The sequence below is a fragment of the Zosterops lateralis genome (genome assembly GCF_965231275.1).
Source record: "Zosterops lateralis genome assembly, chromosome: 12".
Classification (NCBI taxonomy): Eukaryota; Metazoa; Chordata; class Aves; order Passeriformes; family Zosteropidae; genus Zosterops; species Zosterops lateralis.
Genome location: NC_139772.1, coordinates 19,639,690 through 19,660,212, shown reverse-complemented (window position 1 = coordinate 19,660,212; position 20,523 = coordinate 19,639,690). Strand labels below are relative to the sequence as shown.

Sequence of the window (20,523 nt, the reverse complement as noted above, 5' to 3'; positions counted from 1 at the left end):
CAGCCAGCCAAGAGACCTGCAATGAAGTGAGGCATTTCTGCCATTGGTCCAGTGCCACTCCCAGCCTTTCTGAGACCACCACTTCAGCTGGGCAGTGTGGGGGCCCAGCCCTGCCCTCGGGAGAGCTGAGCTCCTTTGGCCCCATCCAGCTCCATCTGCAGGGCTGCATTTCCCACCTGCAGCTCTTGGAGGCTCTTTGTTGAGCACAAGGCACTACAATAATCCAATTCAGACGTGACAAAATTCACTGTCCCTGTGCCAAGGCATCTCCTGAACCGAAAACTGTCATTCCCCAGGAAAGGGTCCCAGCCTTCAGTGGGACTGCAAGCTTAACAGTACCATAATTATTTATGCTAATAAAGGGAGGCTGGTGGAAGTGGGACTTACTGCCAGGAACAAGCTGAGGATATTTTCCTGGATCTTACTAGACTGTTCTGAGCAGGAGCACTTGTGGTCCAAATCCTTTCCTTTCTCCAACTCTGTGTAAGAACTTAGTGAGGCTTTTATGGGAGCATGGAAAAATTAATATTTTCAAACATATTCTATTTATCTCTGTCTCTGAGCACTAAATTATAATTCAGATTAATATTTTCTTTATTTCTTGTGATAAACATGGGAATTATTAGGGGAAAAAAAATCTGTAGGCTCCTAATTGGCTTCCAATGATTCATTCAGCAGCACATTTATTAATAGGCAAAAAGGAGAGGGGGAGAAGTCAGAAAAAGAGAGGAAAGTCTTCAAGACATACAACTGCCATTTTAACCAGTGGCCAGAACACTTCTGGGGTACTTAACTGTTACTATTTTATTGGCGAAGTAATTTTTTTAGCCTGCTTCCTAACTTCTACTGGAATCCTTAGTACATTTTAAAGTTAAACATTGTTGTTCCCTCTTGAATTCTGAGCAATGGCTACAGAAACATTATTTGCAGACATGCAATTGGGATTTGTTCTCTCTTTTATCTTTTACTTCTCTGTTCAACCTCCATGGCATAGAGCATAAGGACAGTGGATTTAATTTACTATTTCAGTTTTTAGATATTTGTATGTTCAGTAGTATTGGTGCTCAGCTGTTCCTTTGTGCAAAGGGGGAGTCAAGGTATCCATGACAATGCCAGAGGTCTTGTGGTAAATTATGAGTTAAAGGAACCTCCTGGAATGCACAGACATCACTTTTGATTGCAACTGCAGATTCATTCAGGTCTCTGTGATGTGCTTGAAATGAAACCTGTATTGTCTTTCAATAAAATTAAGAGCACTGAAGTAAACTTCAGCATGATATAATAAAGCACTAATTCACTTTTTTTTAGACTACATCTTACCAGTTTTCTGTCATACACTGCGTTCTTAATCACTGTCAATCCACTATATTTTCTTTCTCAGTGAGGAATGGTGATGTTATGCAATGTTACTATGTAGATCATGTTCTGGTTTTTCTACTCCTATTTTGAGAAAATGCCTCTGAGTAAAACTTCATTTTTGGTGATGCCAAGTCTTCCCCAGCAGATAACATTTTGTCTATATTTATGTGACATGATTTTATGCTTCATGGTTTTGGCAGGTGGAGGAATGATATTTTTCATATGGTGAAGAACAGAGTCTAGTTTAGCACAGCAAGCACAGAGGGTTTGATTTGTTTTCCTAACATGTGTGTCACATATAAAAGGCAATGTCCTTGCACTGTGGTTGTTAAATAATTGGCTGTTCCAAATGGATTTGTGCCAACACAAAATCCACCACCACAATTAGCAGTAGTAGGAACTTCAGCTGGCAGCAGCAGAGAAAGCAGTAAAGATTAAATGACTGTGTGAACTGTCTCTCCAAATTAGAACTGATGTGTATTGGCAAAAACTGGGAAAACTCACATGTTACCCCTCATATTCGGTTCTACTTGGGTAATAATTAGAGGAAATGTTACTGTCTGGGACTCACTGTCTCTCATATGACAGACTCACCCCATTAATGACAAGAATCTGAGCAACCGCATCAGTAAAACATCTCAAATTACAAAAACTTATAGATGATTTTCTAATGCTTGATGATACAGATAACCTTTTGAAGAAAGTTGATTTTTAGAGACATTTGTCAGCCTGTTACTGATTTTTATTTAGTGCTGCATATGTACTTCCAAACACTCTGCTTGGAAATTCCACTAAATTACATCCTTTTTTTTTTTTTTTTTTTTTTTTTTTTTTTTTTTTTTTTTTTTTTTCTGGGCAGAGTATCATCCAGGAGCTTCAAAGTCTCTGCAAAATAGTAATCATAATAATATTCCTACAGCATCTTGGTCTTTAGCAGATAATTGTTAGAGCTGCAATAACAACAAACCTTCCCCTCCTCAAGAGCCATGACTGAATTATGCTAATACCTGTACAAACAATTTAATAAAAAAATCAGTACAATGAGGGTTTGAATAAGTATTTTATTGTACAATATTAAGTAATAGAAAACTTTCTAGATTAGCCCATGTTTCTCTAGAGTGACTCACAGTTTATTGTCTCACAGTGTCCTATATGACATACTTCCAAATACAAATTCTTTTCTACAGTTTAAATGAGCTACTAGGAACATGCTAGAACTCCTTGGAAATATCTGAGGCTTAAGAATTGCCCCAAACTGCCCTTTTGAATTCATGAACAGTAAAACCATCTGATTTGTATGTCAGTGTGCAAAAATCACAGCTGGTAACCACAACCTTGAAGAGGTTTTGCAGCTGCAGTGATGCAACACATCATTGTCACTTTGTGAAATGCCCAATCTTACACTCTTGGTATTTATTATGGACAGGATTTCATTCCATAAATCAACCAGACAGGTCTGTCCTTTCCTGGTCACTGTGAAAGCAAAAGGCAACCAGAAGTCCGAGGCTTTGCCAACAGGGAACACAATGTAGTTTTGTCATTAACCTTGGTATGTACCTGAACAGGGATGTGCCAAATTTGGACACTTTTGCTGTAGAATTTTCAGGATTAGAGCGATTGCTTTGATGTTGAAGCTTCCACGTACAGAGAAGCCTGGTGCCGTACTGACAGTGGTCAGATGTCCCCTAATGGATTATAATAGATATATAATAGATAATAATTGATATGTAACAGAAAACAGCTCACCAGGAAACAAGTCTAGTGGGGAAAAAAAGCCAAATCCAATTAAAGTGTCTGCTCAGGTACGTGTGAGCTTTGACTGCAGGACAGAACCACTCACTTTAGACCACTCAGAACACAAAGGCAACACTTCTTTTCACGGGAAATGTGACCTGTGAGTAGCAACATAAACCAAAGTGGGCAAGTAACCAGCCAGGCCCACCAGCAGCACAGCAGGAGGTGCTAATTTGCTAATTCTTGCATCCCCCATGTGAATTCCTGCACTGTTCCCTGAGGAGTACCCCAGCACTGGGATAACTCCACGGAGAGTTGTTTGCTGAGCTCTGGAAGCCCAATGCAAGGTGTGAGACCTGAGGAAGTCTCCCAGAGCTTTGGGAAAGCTCAGCCCCTCTAAAACCATGGACAAACTGGGCTCTCAGGCAGCTGGAATAATCTCTGATGAACTAAACTCAGGCAGGGAGAGTGGAAAGAGGCAGAGGAATGTGTGTTTTATGGGTTGTGAGAACAAAGTTTATGGATTATTTTTAAGAGAATGTATCCTATGAAGAGGAATTTATAAAGAAAATGCCACAAGTCCCAGTTCTTGCACTGCAACATGTTTGGTTTCAACCTCATTAATAGTGAATAGGGAAAAATCATGGAAAAACACTGTTTATAACACACTAAATTGCCACAAAAACAGCACTGAAGGCCACTGTACACCACTGAATCCTACAACTCCTTCAAACACCCTTGCCAGCCTGCTTTGAACATCTTGAAACCTCTGGAAGCTATCTACAGGAGTGGGAGTAGATTGGACAAATACACTGCTGCCAAAAAGGAAAAAAGCAATGTCCTGCATTTGCTTATTGGCTGTAACACAAGACCTTCAAGCCAGGAGAGGACTTCAAACATTACAAGGCTCAATTTATCAATATAAACAACACATCAATCTCACTAAAGGCAGTATATAAAGCCCGGCTTCTGCCAGAGCAGATGAGAACCAGGTTGAGGATGAACAATAATATGAAGGGTCAGGGGCTCCCTTCCCAAGAAGAGCTGTTGAAGTAGAGTATTCGTAAAAGCAGGGTTTACTTCTTAAAGAAACTTGCTATTAAAGAAAAGGACAGAGGATTTTCCCAATTCATCTTGTTCCAGAACTTTATCACATGTAAATCTTAAGCCTGTGCATAACATTCTGTACAGTGGAAAAAGGTCAGTATAAAAATACTGCTCTCTCATTCTTTATCCACACTATGAGAAAAGCAGTTTATTATAACAGGAAATAATATTTTATTATAAAATCTGCATGTAAACAAGTAACCAATTAATTGAATAACAGTTAATGGAAGTGCAAATTAACTTCATAAAATGATATCTGTTCTGTATTTAAATATATATATAATTTGTTTTCTCCCATTCTACTGTTGTTCTACTCCCCCCTCCCCACATTTAAGTTTAAAAAGATTTATCATTGCTTGCTTTATACTAAAAAGAGTGTACGAGCCTGCGTACAAGTTTAAGTTTTGCTCTGCAAACGAGACAAGTCTATGGTGGTAGTTATCCTTTCTTATCTTTGCACATCTGGTATCCACAAGACAAGAAGATATAGAACATATGTACACAGTGGGCATGTCAAGCCTCATATTTCAAGTTAGTTCATTTACTTGCACACACTGACACTTAAACTGTTTATCAATGAAGCACTGTAGTGTAACTTCCAGACTTGCTTGAGCACCTTAAGGCATTAACGAGAGTCCCAATGGAAAAGTCACGGCTGTGATGAGCACGAGGATCTCCACCCTTCTCTGAGCAGTCGGGTGCCTGTTCTGCTCATCCCACCTGCACCTGCCCTGGCTGAGAGCTCCTATAGCACAGACAAGTCGTGGCAAGACTTGGATTTTGCTTTGAAAGCCATCTTCTTATTGTTCTTTGCCACAATCCTGCCGAGGAACCGCTTGGCCTTTTTGCTGATGCTTTCCCTCCTCTTGGTGTTGGCCATCCTGCGGGCATTGTCCTCCTTGCTGTCCTTGCGCAGGCGGATCTGCCGCACGATGCCCTCGAATAGGTCCTGCACATTGTGGTGCAGAGCGGCTGAGGTCTCGATGAACTTGCAGTCAAACACCACGGCACAGGCCCGGCCCTCTGCACAGGGAAAGACAGAAAGGAAGGTGAGTGGAGATGGTTTTCTCTTCACATATACCACCCAAAAAACAGAACACAAATCAGCTCAAAGTAAGGGAAGTGCCTTCAATGCCATGGAAGAGCTTTACTGCAAAATAGGAAAACCCAGATTTGCTTTCATGGTTCTGCCCCCTTACTCTTCCTGGTTTTGTTGTGCAATAGTCCTTCAGCCAGGCTGTCCCTGTACAGTTTAAGAGCTAAAACTGATTTAGGAGAGGCCCTTGGAAGCATTCCTGCTGTTTGATATGGAACAGTATGAGTGAGTGTCCTGGTTTTGCATTAAACTGATTTTTGGTAAAGACCCACTACAGTGAGGTACAGATAGAAATGGGGTTTATTCTGGAAGCTGTTGAGCAATTCTGCACCTCTGCCTTGCTGTAAGAAGTGAGTTTTCCACACCAATAGAAATGGAGTTGATACAGGCCACAAGGTCAAGTCATTGAACACATCAGTAGAGGTCACTAAGTTGTGCACCACTGAATCTGATCAGGGCCGAATTTGAAATACAAGATGTTCAGATTCCACTTAACCCTGGAATATTGTGCAGCACAAATTTCCACAGTCAGCTGTGGTAAATAATGACAGAACTGTAAACCTGAAGAAAGTACAGATGTCAGAACTCGGACAGGTCAACCATGCTCTGCCCTTTTCTGAAAAAGTAATCTCCTCCTGAACTGCAGTCAATTCCCCATGTAGGAATTTAACACTGGGAGCATGGCAAACCAGATAGGGAGAGATGGTTCATCACCAAGGCACCAATATTTCAGAGTATTCTTTCCAGTGGGGGAAAAAAAAAAAAAAAAAAAAAAAAAAAAAAGCCCAGCCAAAGAGAAAATCTCGCAAAGTGTTTAAATAAGCAGAATCAGTATGGTGGTGTTGGCATTGGTTCCTTTGCTCTAGGTACCCAAATGCCAGCTGGAACTGGCCAAGAGGATTCTCACTGATCACAGCTAGAGAAGATCCACAAAAAGACTTTTGAGTTGTGTGAGCCTGGTGCCACCAGCTCAGCCCAAATGTGAAGGAGTCACCTCCAGCAGAAAGGGTTGCATAGGCTGTGTGGGATCCCCTTTCCTGAGGCTGCCTGGGCTCTGTGACATGGCACTGTGTCCCTTAAAGAGCACAACTCAGACTGTCACATCCCCAGCCTGGCAAGTGCTGCTGCACGTGTACCATACAATTAAAGCCTGGCTTTAGTAGTCCTGTGCTGCAGCTCCGATGCATTTTCCTCTCACACTGCAGCTCTGAGCTCTGCACAGCCACACATCTTCCCCCACAACCATCTCCAGTGTTTTCCCTGGTACCTTGAGCACAAACCAGCTGGCTACACTTCCCCAGTAATCCTCAAATCACACGTTTTTCTACACCAAACCCAGACTATTCCTATCGGCCACGATCCTGCACAGCCTTTGCTGCTACTTTAGACAGCACTTGTAAAATGCAATGTCTCTTACCATCAACTGAGACCTCCCGGGACCTGACCAGGTCACTTTTATTTCCCACAAGGATAATAGGAATGTCCTCTGTCTGCCTTGCTCTTCTCAGCTGGATTCTTAGCTCAGAAGCCTTTTCAAAACTAACTTTGTCTGTCACAGAGTATACAATAATATAGGCATCTCCCATTTTCATGCAGTGGTTCTGGAGCCATTGGCTGTCATCCTGAAACAACAGACAAGAAATGGATTTATTATGCTGAAAAAGGTGTTCAACTCTGAATGATGATTTATTACTCTAAGCACCTTAAAGATTATTTTCTTAGTTTTGTTATAAAAAGTTAGGAAAAGTAAGCAAGTTACCCAAAAATTTCAAAGACTTTGTTATTAAAGATACAAAACAAGACACTTGTTTCCAGAAATAGTATCAGGTCTGCACTGATCAGATCGACAGTCTCTAATTTTACAGTAATTCCCTGGGCTGCTCATGTAAGATACTGATTATTCAAAGCATTAAGAGAATCTCACTCAGCTCTATTCAGGGTTTTAAACTGCCTGCCTAGCTACAAGAAATTAATTGCAGAGAGAACAAAAGGCAGTATGAATTCTAATTTTTTAATGTTACTTATCTGATTGAACAAATAGGCATAGTTGTTCCATTTTAACTTTTTTTTTTAAGAGAGCTACTGACCAAGCCATAAAGCAAAAGCATAAGGAAAGAGCTGTAAGTACCTGCTCCCATATATCAAACACCACGAGAGACGCTTCTTCTCCATCAACTATAATTGACCTGTCGTATGTATTTCCTACAGAAAATAATAATTTTAAAAAAAGGTTCAGTGAAAGAAGTTATTCTCCTCCATCCCTGCCGGTGGCCTGGGAGGGGATGGCCGCAGGGGTGGCTCCGAGCTGGGGGCTCCCCGGCACCTCCGAGCCCGCCTTGCCCTCACCGGCTTCCTCCGCGTCCGCGCAGTCCTCCACGCCGCCGAAGATGCGCGCCAGGCTGGTCTTGCCGACGCCGTGCTCGCCCAGCAGGATCACCTTGTAGAGGCTGCCGTCGGAGTCGCTGCCCGAGGAGATGACGGAGTCGGAGGAGTCGGAGGCCCAGCTCTGGCGGTGCGCGCCGCCGGGGCTGTACGAGGTGCAGCGCACCAAGCCCGACAGCTCGTCGGGCGGCAGCGGCCGCAGGTCGCGCTCGTCCACGGGCATGCTGCGGCGGTGCAGGTGCTGCTGCGCCGCGAACGGCGTGCTGCCGCGCCGCTTGTCGCCGCGGTTCAGGGTCATCGGGCTGCGGACAGGGCACGGCTGTCAGCCCGGGCTGCGGGCACAGCGGGGCGGACAGCGCCCGCCGCCCCGCACAGCAGAGCCCCGCACGGTCCCAGCTCCGCACAGCTCCAAGCCCTGGCCGCAGCCCCGCACAGCCCCTGTCCCTACCCCGCACAGCCCCTGTCCGGTACATCCCCAGCCCCACGCGTCCCCTGCCACAGCCCCGCAGCCGCGCTTACCTCGAGGCGCTGCGCGGAGCAAGATCGCGGTGAGGGATCGCTGAGAGATCAGTGAGGGATTCCCCGGCGCTGCAGCGGAAGCTCCCCGAGCGCTGCTGCCGCCGCCGCTGCCCGCTCCGCTTTTATGTCCCGGCGGAGGCGCGGGGCCCTCCCCGCCGTGACGCTCTGCGGGCGCTCCGCCAGCGCATCCTCGGCAGCGCCACCGCCCCCGCGGGCTCCGCCGCGCTGTGCGGGGGCGGCGGCGGCGCGGGGAGCCCGGGAGGAGGCGGGAGCCCCCCGGGGGTGGGGGAAGGCACGATCCGCTCCGCTCCGCTGTCAGCCGGGGGTCCCGCCCGTCGGCGCGGCTCGGCCGGCAGCGAGCGCCGGGGGAAGCGGGGGCTGGCCCCGGAGCGCGGCTGTGCCGACTGTGGGGCTGCCGGGCTCGGCCCCGCCGCCCGGCCCTGCCCTGCCCTGCCCTGCCCTGCCCTGCCCTGCCCTGCCCTGCCCTGCCCTGCCCTGCCCTGCTCCGCTGTCCGGCGCTCCCCTCCCGCTGTCCCCGGTGCGATGCCCGCAGCATTTGCTGTGTGTGTATGTCTCTCGTTTCCCCTCCCAGCCCGTGTGTGAACGCACGGAGCGCACAGGGAGCTTCCCTGGGCTCTGTCACGGCGCGGGAGTTGTACTCTGGCGTGTACAGCAGTGTTAGGGGAAACACCCGCACTCCGCATCCCCGGTGCTGGCCGTGCCCGGCGCCCCGGGAGCAGCGCCCGTGCCCGGGGTCACGCGCACACACGGCCGTGCCACTGCGCCACGTGCGGGGTGAGCGCTCTGAGGGGCCAACATCAAACACAGAGGTCAAATTCTCCTCTCGCTTTCACCTGAGCAGCAAAGCGAGACAGTGAAAGTCTTATCTCATGAGCGGCACAGTCATGCGCATGTGATCGGGTGAAGAAAGGACTCAGCAGATAACTATACTTGTCTCCCGCATGGCTCACCCAGCGCCGTGTATACAGTTTGTTGTTTACCTAGCAACCGAAACATGTCAGACATTGTACGGCCAAAATAGCCCTGGCCCCTGCTCCCCAAAGATTACAGAGCAGAGCGGGAAAATCCCTGTGACTCCGGACAGGGACGGCTGCCATCACTTTCGTGTCAGTTTTAGGGTTTCCAAATCAGCGGCAGAAACAAGGTTAAAGAAGGCAAGAGGGGGGGAGGTGATGGAAACGAAGTTCGAGATGCAGGGAATAAAGTAAGGGAAAGAAAACTCAGTGGGATTTGGCTCAGTGGATGAATATTCTGTTATTTTCAGGAGCCAATTATAATTCTCCAGGCCACGCTTTTGGGGGGGGGGAGGGCGGGGTTTGGCCTCTTGACGCTGATAAACTGCAAGTGTTGGGAGTGTTAATGTGGTGGTTAAAGATCACCAAGTGCTTGCAGCAAGTTGTCCCTGCCTGTCTTACAAAACCAAAATAGCCTTGTCAGTTTAAATAGTCGGAGTTTGGTGGCAAAACACGTGTGCTTCAGCTTACTGAACTGAGTTAGAAACCCCTGGCTAGCATTTGGAACCATATGTTAAATAAATTACGGTTAGCATTGGAACTACGCTGTGGTTACTTTAGTTGATAAACTGGAATCTACCAAACTGCCTTGATCATTATGAATTTAGAGACAATTAATTATCTAAATACACTTCTAGATATGGTGGGTCTTCAGCTGCCCTCCTTAAAATATGGGGATTTTCTGCCTAACATTGTCACCTGAAACTGTTCTAAGGGAGTTTTTATGTCTTTTGCGCTGGACTTTGTTTCATGCCTTTACTGTGTGTTGGGATCACATTTTAGAAGTTGACATATGAAGTAGGGGTATTTTAAATTCTTTTCTGTGTGAAAAAAGAGAAATCTGAGAAGCAACAGAAGCAAAGAGACAGCACCACTTCTGTACCCTATAGAGCACTATTGGACAGGAAACACACTAAAAGTGGGGATTTCATTGACACGACTTAAAGAAGCTTTATTCCAAGCCTTTTGCTGCTGATGAGAATTATGGATATTTTAATGATGTGAATGTGAGACAGGCCACTTGCTAGCCAAAAACTATCAGGAAAGGCATATGTCAAAGTGATGAATAAAAACTTTGTGAGAGCAGTGTTTCAGCAGGAAAAGGGACTGAAAATAAAATTATACTTAGGAGAAATCATACTGAAAATTCAGGATTCCATGCCACACACTGAGATATTTTGCCAGCACCCAGGTAATGAATTAACAGTTATAGAATACCACCATGGTCACAGGATCCTGCTCAGGATCTGGCACTGGGTTCTTTGAGTGTCCTTTACTGGAACGTGAGATGGCCTTGGATTGTGCTCATTACTGGAGGGATGAGCAGCACGGTGCCAAGGCTGTTCATGCTCCCCTCTGCCTGGGGATCACAGGGCTCATGAGCTGGGTCACGCCCTTTGATCTTAATAGGTCCAGCTATTTTGTGAAGCTGGAAGGAATTAGCTGATAATTCAGGTTAATCACATGTGAGAAACATATCTCTTCCCATAGCATGTAGTTCTGTTTGCTGGTAATTATTGCTGTATTTTTCCTATTTGCTGCTAATTATTGTATTTAATGTATATTTATGTATACATTACTGTGGCACTCACTGGTTTCAGTGGGGTGCATATGAGTCCACAGGCTTCAAATGGTGATCTTTCAGTTTCTTTGAAGGACTTTAGGGTAATCTCCTTCTCACCTGCCCTCCATTTCCACTTCTGCATGACCGTGCTTCTAAAAGACACATTAACTGTTATTTATTTCTATTTAAAAGAGAATTTAATGCCTTGCTTTTCTACCCTTATTTTCTATTGTTCTAGCTTCTACTTTTCTCTAAAAAAGGATTAATTTTTTTTCAGTTTAATTTAATCTTTGCATGATTTTAATTTTCTTCATTTTATATTCCTTCCACTTATGGTGCCTTTCTTTGCATTTCACTGTTGTGAAATGCAGCTTCTTTTTTTCTGTTATCTCTTCCTTGTTTTATTATTTCTCTGTTTCTTTTCCCTCTCACTTTTCCTCAAGCTTTTGAGAAGTGCCAGTGTTCATTTCTAGTGCACTCTCTCAGCCTGAGTACATTTCATCATCTCGAAAATGTAAAACATGCAGTTTGATCCTGTTTTTCCAGTTTTGTATTCCTAGGGTAACAGAGCCAAAGGAGATCCTTTATTCTGCATCAGGTGCAGAGGGCATTTCATGGTCTAAATGACAAGCACAGACTCTGCAGGGGATGCAGGGATAAACTATGTTAAACTAAGCCAAACTAAACTAAACTAAACTAAACTAAGCATGTAAAAACTAACACCTGATGCCCTCCCCTTTGAATTTTCACATTAAAAAGGAAAAATTTGGGGCCTGCATGAACTTTATGTGATTCTTCCTCATCAGTGTTTGCTCAAGGTCAAATGCCATATTATAAATAGCATTTATATTTTTTACATCAAATTAATATTATTTGGGGACCAGTTTTTGGGGTTGCTGCTGTTTTACATCAGAACTGTTTCACAACTGATTAGGAATTATAGGAATATTTTGAACAGCCCAAAGGCTGGATTAGCAGCAGTGAGGTTTGGGATTCAGCATTGTTCTTAGTGTGGCTCTACACCAAAGTTGTGGATTTTTCTCCTCCTCACTTCTCAACTCATCTGCACTGCTCAAGTCTAATTAACCAGCCATTATGTGGGTGAAGTTATTTCTATACAAATGGTAGAGATACCCACAAGGGTCTGTTCTTGCCAAGTTACATGAAGCATTACTCTTGCAGAAGTATGAGCCTGGCTACCTCCCAAATACCTGGACTGAGAAAGAAATAGCAGCAATTATTATTATTTTTATTACAGAACTGACACACTCAAGCCACTGGGAGAAGAGACAGAGCCAGCAGCATGAAATATGTTGGGGTTTTAACCTAAGCAAGAGAGATAGAGATACAGGGAAATAAAAAACAACGCTTTTTCCTTATCTTACAAAAAGTAGGATATAGTGCAAATATGATACAAAGTTTTCCTCACCATCACCCTTAAAATCACAGATTAGTGTGAGCTGAACAGCCCTGGGCTCACTGGTTCATCTTGTGTCAGACCTTTTCACATGAGGCATATTTATATTCCATTGTCTTGCAGTTGATGTATGGGGTAAAAGCAAGGGACTCTTTGAACTGTACAATAACCAGCAGAGGTGGAGCTTTCAGTCCTGCACCAACTCCTTTGTGGGAAGGTGAAAAATGTCACATCCACGCTGACCCTGCCTTTGGATGTTGCTGAGGGAAGGAAGCATACCCCTTCGGCCAAGGGGCCAGGCTTTCTCTCATAATTACTCTTGGATTTAATGGCAGGTAATATTTTTGGTTGAGTAGTGGTAGCCACAAATTGGGGCTGAAACAATAAGGTGAGAAATACAAGCTTTGGAGTCAATAGAAATCAATACAGCTTAGAAAGCTCATACAGAGTGCCAAGGGGGAAATGCAAGCAGAAACCCAACTAAATCTGTTGTTATAATTATAAAAATAATAAGCCTTTCATGGCTACTGTGCTTTCTCTCAGCTCCAGACTAGAAATTCTTAAGTTCACTGCAAAAGAATGCAGAACAGTTTGCATTTTCAGGTAGAGAATGATAAAATAGGCACATTTTAAGTCCATGGCTCGTAATGTAAAGCAAAGGCCTGTCTTTCTTAAACTCTTGCACAGGAGGGCAAAAAATAACTTGGGACAAGAATAACTGGAAATGTGGTTCACCTTTCAGCTGCTCTGAATTTCTCACTGCTTTGAGTAAGCTACAAAACTTCCAGTACTAGATAAGCTGATGACCAGCAGAACCAGGTGAATCACAGCTCTGAAAAAAAAAGGAGTTGCACAAGGGCCAGATCCAATTTCACTGTGCCCATGGAAAGTTAAAAGAAGCCTCCACTTCTTTTCCACAGATTGTTAGTAAATTACTAATTTATGTTAGAATATGCTTGGGGAAAGCACTCTATCTTAGTTTACCTTCAAATTCCCACTCAATTTTAGTTTCCTTCTTACCAGGCAGTAACTGCTTGTGCTACCCTGGCTGTGGGAGGCAGAGTTTGGATCCTCTGGACTCCCAGCACGTCCTGGATGTGGTCAGCTGTTTGCCCCTATTGCATTTCAAGCCCGGAGTAAAAGCAGAACATGACCTAAGATATTTCCATAATTGTTTTCTTCAATCATCCCTAATTCCTCTTTTTCAGAATTAAATCTGTCATAGCCAATGTGTGTGACATACATCATCCCTCCATGACTGGAATGCTAAATATCCTCTTACAACTCCTGCAAGATGTATTCCCCTTGGTGGGGATTTCACAGCCCCTTCACAAGAAATATCTGGAATTCAGAGACCATGAAAAGGTTTCTGAATTTACAGACAGTTGGTTTAGGGAGTGGGTAAAGTAAGTGGCTGTCTGTCTTACTAACAGTTACGTAGTGCTAAGGAGGCAAGCTGAGAATGGAAGATTTATTGTTTACCAGCAATAGCTCTTGGCAAGAGGAATGAGTCTATTTACAATAACAAATTAAAGGAGCCATCCTGGGTCAGACTCAACTTACAGCCAGTTTCCAGCAGCTGTCTGTAGCAGATATCTAAAGAAGAATGGACAATAAGAACATAATAAACACAATTAAAACTCCACACTCACAACCACCAGAGGCTCTTGATGTAGGATTTTTCTGCGTATTTTTCTAATTGTTTTTTAACACACGTAGATTTTCAATACCCTGTACCACCCCCATTTGCTGTATGGTGAAGCAGAAAATAAGATTTCCCTCATGTCTCCTTCACACATGCAGTAGTTTTATAGCTTTCTGCAGTAGTTTTCTCTTGTGGCTTAGGAACCTGGACTTCCTCCTTCTGTGTGTAAACATGAATCCCTATTTGCCCTTCTCTATCTTTACTAAAACATCTTTTTAGACATTAGGGGACAGAAAGTACAGATTAGAAACATGGATTGTTCAAACTACATGTTCCTGTGGGCTTTCACTGTGGATAATGAGCCTTTCTGCTTTCTTTGTTAATCCCAAGAATTCCTAGCATCTGTTTACGCTGTCAGCTGAGGACTCAGTAACATTTTTGGAGACCTACTTCTATTTTATTGAGGAACTAAGCATTTAATAGGCAGGAAATTGGGTAGAAAACAGCCTAAAGCCACCCTTGCCAAAGAATTCATTTTTCCAGACATCTGCAGGACAGAGTCTTCAAAAGCTGCCTGTTAGCAGCTCTGAAAATCTGGATAGAGTTGTGACAATGTAGATATTTCCATGAAAATGATGGGTGAAGAAGGAAAAGTCTCAAAAGTCTTGCTGGATTGAAAACCTGTAACAGGAGCATCCCTGTGTTCCAAGAGGCTCCCAGCACTCAGAGCCATATGGATGCATTGCTGAGGGAAGGACACAGGACAGAAATATAACCTAAAGTGTTTATGGCAATATAAAGCGAAACTTCAGCTGTGCTGCCCTCTTCTGTGTACCAGGTAAGGAAAAAAAAAAAAAAAGGACAAGGAATGTTTAATGTATCTTGTTTTACACAGGTGCCATCAGCTCTGCATCCAAAGGTGCTTTTGCAAGGCTGAGAATCACTGCAGATTCCCTGAGGCTCCTGATGGGACCAGTGGGGACAGGATCAAACAGAGCTGCCCTTCTGCTTTAGGTGACAAAGCTTGTTCTTGTCTCCCTTGTGGGGAAACTCCATTTTCCTGGCATTTCAAAAAATGAAACCTTGAAGCAGGGACAAAAACCCAGTCACAGGTGAGACTTAAGAATGTGAAGCTTTGTACTTCTTTATAAGCCAGTGCAGAATTTATGGTGTCTTTTCCTGTGGTGAGTGGAATCACCCATGTAAAGTGTGTGGGAATTTGGATGTGAGAGATGTTATCATCTCTTCCAGGAAAAACTCAGAATTTGTCTAGTTGGAATGTGCTGAGTTTGGTAAATTCTATATTTGCATCATAGCAGTAAAAGGAATCTCTGCTGCTTTTGAATGTCACATTTCCTGCTTTGCCTCTGCTGCTATACAAGACATTCTGGTAAAAGCCTTCAAAATTCTAATTGTAGAGTTATACTAGAATGAAAAGAATTCTCTTTTTTATTTTTTTCCATTTTAAATTGTCAAATTTATTTCTGATTCTATTCTTGAGAAATTATGTAATTATTATAATCATAATATGCTTCATTATCTACCACTCTCTCTCAAAAAATATAAAATGGTCAGTATTGTTATAAATGCAATGGCAAAAATCGGATTAATAACGAAAAAATTTATTAGAAAAACAATCCCAATCACTGACAAAGAGAGAAACCACAAACAGGATGGGCAGCACACCGCTGGGTGGACAGGGATCCGCACCATAAGGTACAGATTTTCCCAAATCCACACGGAGCGGACTGCAGCTTGGGGTTTTATAGGGTTTTTCGTGTCCCGAGGCAAAACAGATGTGGGGCATAGTCCAACAAATAGTCCAAATACATCTTTGAATGGGTTTCCCAGATTTGCCAAACTTTGTAAATTGTATTCCGGGAAGGTTCCTTTCACATGCGGATCAGGCCCACCATTCCACGATTACACCGAAGTGTAGTCTCCAGTGAGGAATTCCTCTTCATTCGGGGAGGAATTTCTCCGTCTGGGTATGATGCCAATTCTTATCTGGGTTGGCCAGTTTCTTTGTCCATCCTGATGGTCCCTGTCCTGCTCTTTGTCTCAGGCTGAGAAGCGGTTGCTGTATGGGCAGCCGGCTAGCTCAAGAGGAATTTTTTTAAAACAGACTATACCTTTTCACATTTTTATATTAACACCAATCTAACATATATTTCTATATTTTTCATCACGAATTTTTACCCCAATGTCACATTTATCACAGTATTTAGGCTCATGTTTAAATACAGAGACCAAGCATGAGCCTAGACTGAGGTAAGAGACTGGTATGAAGTGAGTTTCTTATATAAAGGGACTTATAGGCAGTGGACTTGGAAAATGTTGTTTTGTGAAAGCAAATGCAGATCTTAATTTGAAAGCCAGCCCTTACTAGATAAATCTGAATCAAAACTCCAGTGCTAAAAGTCTGTCTGTCCTAAAGACAAAACTGCAAAATGGTGATGAGTATCAAGGACATCCTACACCCAAACCAGTTACGGTAAAGCAGGTAAGAAGTAACTTTATTTCCCTGTTCATCTTCCCAGAGGCAAATCCCCACATTTAGGGAATAGCAGCATAGTGGAGTCTTCAGTGAGGCTTTCACCTCACCTCACTTCACTCGGGCATCCTGAGCTGCCCATTAGCTCAGGGAAGGGACAGGGAGTTACTGCTCAGCTCTCAATCTCTGCATGTCTCATGCAGGCAGAGTTTCCAGTCAGAGGTTTTTTTGACAGGCATACTACAGTGTAAACCTTTGGGCTTTAGGCACTTCATTTCCCAAGTCCTCAAAGCTACTTATATTCAGTGAAAGACTCGGTGATCATCCCATTCTCTGGTGCTAATGGCATTCAGCACATCGGTTGTTTTTCATGGCATTTTTCCATGTCACACTTTTGGAAATGAGATCAGAATCAGGCTTCGACATTCTTTTCCCTCCTCTACACTTACTCACAGCAGTAATTAACATGAACCAGGCAAACGTTTCCTTGGCATCAGACTCACATTAAAAACATCAAGTGTGTGTCAGTCAGTCACTGCCTGCTCATGTACCCTGGGCTCTGGGGTGAAGTGGTCTTTATTCAACAATTAATGTCATAAAAGAATATGATATACACAGTAAATTGCTTTGCTGCAAAGCCTTTCTTTCACACTCACCCCTTTCTTTCATATCTTTACAAGGGTTATAAATTTGCATCACTCCTCTGTTCAAGCACAACAGCTCCACCAGAATCATTCAGATGAATCTACAGCCTTCTAAGGTAACAGCAGCATGTAGCTAGGCAACAAAAAGAATATAGTATTTTTCAGGAAGGAGCATTTTTCTAGATGATCTCATACAGATGCAGTGGTTTTTTGCCATATAAGAAGAAAATGGTTCGTTGGAGAAATGAGTCTGTCATCCTGGCACCATCAAGCCATGTTGATGTATAGGCTTCCCTTGACTAGCTGTGACAGAAAATAACAATGCATTCTATACTGTTCCTATTTATTACTCCATATCTATTACATATTTGTGTGGTTTTTCTACACAGACTAAAGCCACAAACGATTTTGTGGCAGATTTCATTAACCATCACCCAGATTAAAATTGAATGCTTCAATAATTACCAAGTCAGCTGAAATAAATTGTATCTCAGTTCAGCTGAAACTGTGTCAGCTTAAAAAAAAAAAAAAAAAAAAAAAAAAAAAAAAAAAAAAAAAAAAAGTTTATGAATGAAAAAGACGTCTATTGTCAGAACAATCCCTCACTGTTATAAATGCAAAGGCAAATTTCAGGTTAATAAATGACAATTTATTAACAACAGAATATCGAGCACCTGAAAAAGAGAAAGACCACAAAAATAGGAAATTGTCAGCGCCGCGCTGGGTGGATAGAGGTCCGCACCGATGTACAAGACGCCCTAGTCCACGCCGGTGAAGCTTTCAGTCCACCGTTTTATAGGATTTTTCTGCCCTTAGGCAGTCCAGGTGTCCAAGGTGGGTTGAATAGTCCGGATTTCTTTTCGATGGCCCTCCCGGATCTCATCAAGTCTAGTTGTCTCATTCCGGGAAGGCTCCTTTCTTATGTCAATTCCAAGAGTCTGTCTTATGTTGATTTCATTCCGCTTGTGGCACCAGAAGGTTGAGGAAGGAATTTCTCCTTGCCTTGGCGAGGAAGTGATTCTTATCAGGGTTGGCCAGTGTCTTTGTCTAAGTTGATGATCTTCGTCCTGTCTTTGCAACTGAGATTAGCAGGCTGAGAGAGAACGGTTACCCTTCTACTGGATTTTACAATTTTACTTTAGCTTTATTTCATTATACATCGAATTATTATTTTATACACGAATTTTTACCCTATTTTTATCACACTCACTATATGTAGGGACAGAGCTGCTGTGGATGGTGTACACGGATTTTTTGCCCGTGATTTGGTCAAGTGCAAAACTTGACCAAAATCGGAAAAAGCGATATGATCCAGCGGGATCATGCCTTGGAGCCCGGGATGAGGGTGATGAGCCCGGCAGAAGGGGCCGGCAGAGGTGCCCGGGCAGTGTGTCTTGTCTGTGCTCCCTGCAGGAGCCTCGAGGGCCGAGTGGGACCTGCTCCCCACTGCCCATTTCCCCACATTCCCCGTCCCCATTTCCCACATTCCCGGTGCTCCATCTGCCGGGATCCATTCCCATCCCCATTTCCCACATTCCCGGTGCTCCATCTGCCGGGATCCATTCCCATCCCCATTTCCCACATTCCCGGTGCTCCATCTGCCGGGATCCATTCCCGTCCCCATTTCCCACATTCCCGGTGCTCCATCTGCCGGGATCCATTCCCGTCCCATTTCCCCACATTCCCTGCTCTGGGCTCGCGGGCTGTGCCTGCTGGTGCTGTCACACGCGGGGCCTGCGGTGTTTGCCGGGCCGGGCTGGCCCGGAGAGCTGCGGGCTGTGCCCGCCCGGGCTCCGTGCGGGGCTCCTGCGGCGAGCGCTTCTCCCGCTCTGGACCTGCCTGCGGCTGATCAGGGCCATTACATCAGCCATTACAGCTGCCTTGGCAGCCCTCCCGCCTTTCCTCTCCTTGGCATCTTGCTTTATTTGTGTATTCCAGAGCCTGCTCTGTGGGCTGGCTTTCATTCTCCCCGGCTGGACCAAGGCACGGTTCGTGTCTCGCCCATCCTGCCGAAGCAGGGATTGCCCAGTGAGCCACAATTCCTTTGGAGCCGGGGAAAAACTCGAGCAACTTGTAAGAGGCTGAAGCCTGCAGGGCAGCAGAATGTCAGAGGAGGGTTCACCGGCTTCATAACGCTCCCAGAGAAATTCCTGCAGTTTTAAGGATTAGCAGAATATATTGCAAGGACTAATCTAATATGATGCATTACCTGATGTGTACAGAATTTGCATCTCAGCCACTGTGTTTATTTATTCAGCCATAAAATGTATAAAACCAGTTAATTGTGTGACTTGGTAATTGCATAAGTCTTTCTTCTGTGCAGCCAAGTGTTTAAACTACAGATGAACTGAACTGTGTGCACCCAAATGCCATATGCACTTAAAGGAAGGCAGATATGACTGAAATTAAAGTTGATACAATGCTTACTTTTTGTTTGAAAAAATAAATTCACTCTCTTGTTTTACTAGGAATGGCCCAATATTGTCCTTACAAAGATAAACGTGACAAAACTTCATAACTTCTATGCTAAAAATACAATCCAGAGGATGACCTCAGTTAAAGGTCTTAAGTTTTCAGGATCAAACCCAAAATGGTAAGCAGAAAGGGGAAGAAATTTTTAAGAGCTCATGTTTCAGGCTCCTAGTCAATTTTGTCATAAGTAAGAAGCATTACTAAAGTAGAATTTGACAGGTTCTTTAAAATGTTGACTTATGTTTCAAAAAACTCAGTGCATAAATGTGTTGTTATGAAAATAAATCAGTACAAAATTGAAGCGAAACAATTTGTGACTCAGTGCTAATTATTTTCTTTCTGCCTAAAAAGTAATTGTTTGGTTTGGTTATTTTTGAAGTTCGCTGCAGTGTTAGTGGAATCATTTTCTGATTTTTAGTAATAAAAACTAGGAGTTTTTGTATTAGAACTGCTAGGGAAAAAGAATAGAACCTGTTGGCATTGATTGTTTTTCTCTGCAAGCATTTCAGATTACGTGGATGATTTATTTGTCACTTTGCAGGGGAAATAAAGTTTTTTGCTGCTTAGATATTTTCCTAATCCTTAGGCAGAGCATGTGCCAGCTCTCCCATTATCAAAGTGGAGAAATCAAGCTACGAGGGATCCCAGGGTTAAGCAAGCTCCTGACCACCTCCTGAGGTTATTTCATTCGAAGCCATGTGTGGCACATCTGATGGGAACCCAGATGGAACTAATTTGAGTAGATTAGGAAAAAAAGTCCTGTGATAAACCATCATCTCCAAGTTACACCAAAATAACTGGGAGGATCAGCTCCAGCAGAATTTGGCAGTGATGCCTTGGTCACTTGAGTCCTGCTCAGCTCAGCAGGGACACAGTCGTGCTCAAACCCTTTGGCCACTGCACTTAGAGCTGGCCAGTGGGCCAGAGCTCTTTGTCAACTCAAATAATGGGGTTTATGGGGTAGTGGCTGTCACGATCCCCCTGCTGTGACAGTGTGACAGTGCAGTGGGGCTGCAATGCCCAGCAACAGCACAGGGATGTCACAGCTCAGCCAGG

General features: G+C 43.9%; 1 protein-coding gene across 1 annotated transcript; it reads right to left on the bottom strand.

Annotated features, from left to right (window-relative positions):
* Nucleotides 1–4,005: 4,005 nt before the first annotated feature.
* Nucleotides 4,006–7,976, bottom strand: RRAD (RRAD, Ras related glycolysis inhibitor and calcium channel regulator; the record flags this gene model as incomplete). The annotated part of the gene is made up of 4 exons (XM_083870016.1): nt 4,006–5,223; nt 6,714–6,918; nt 7,425–7,498; nt 7,643–7,976. 4 exons carry the CDS (start codon nt 7,974–7,976, stop codon nt 4,946–4,948), a joined length of 891 nt encoding a protein of 296 aa, XP_083726142.1. The 3' UTR covers nt 4,006–4,945.
* Between the last annotated feature and the right edge of the window lie 12,547 nt (nt 7,977–20,523).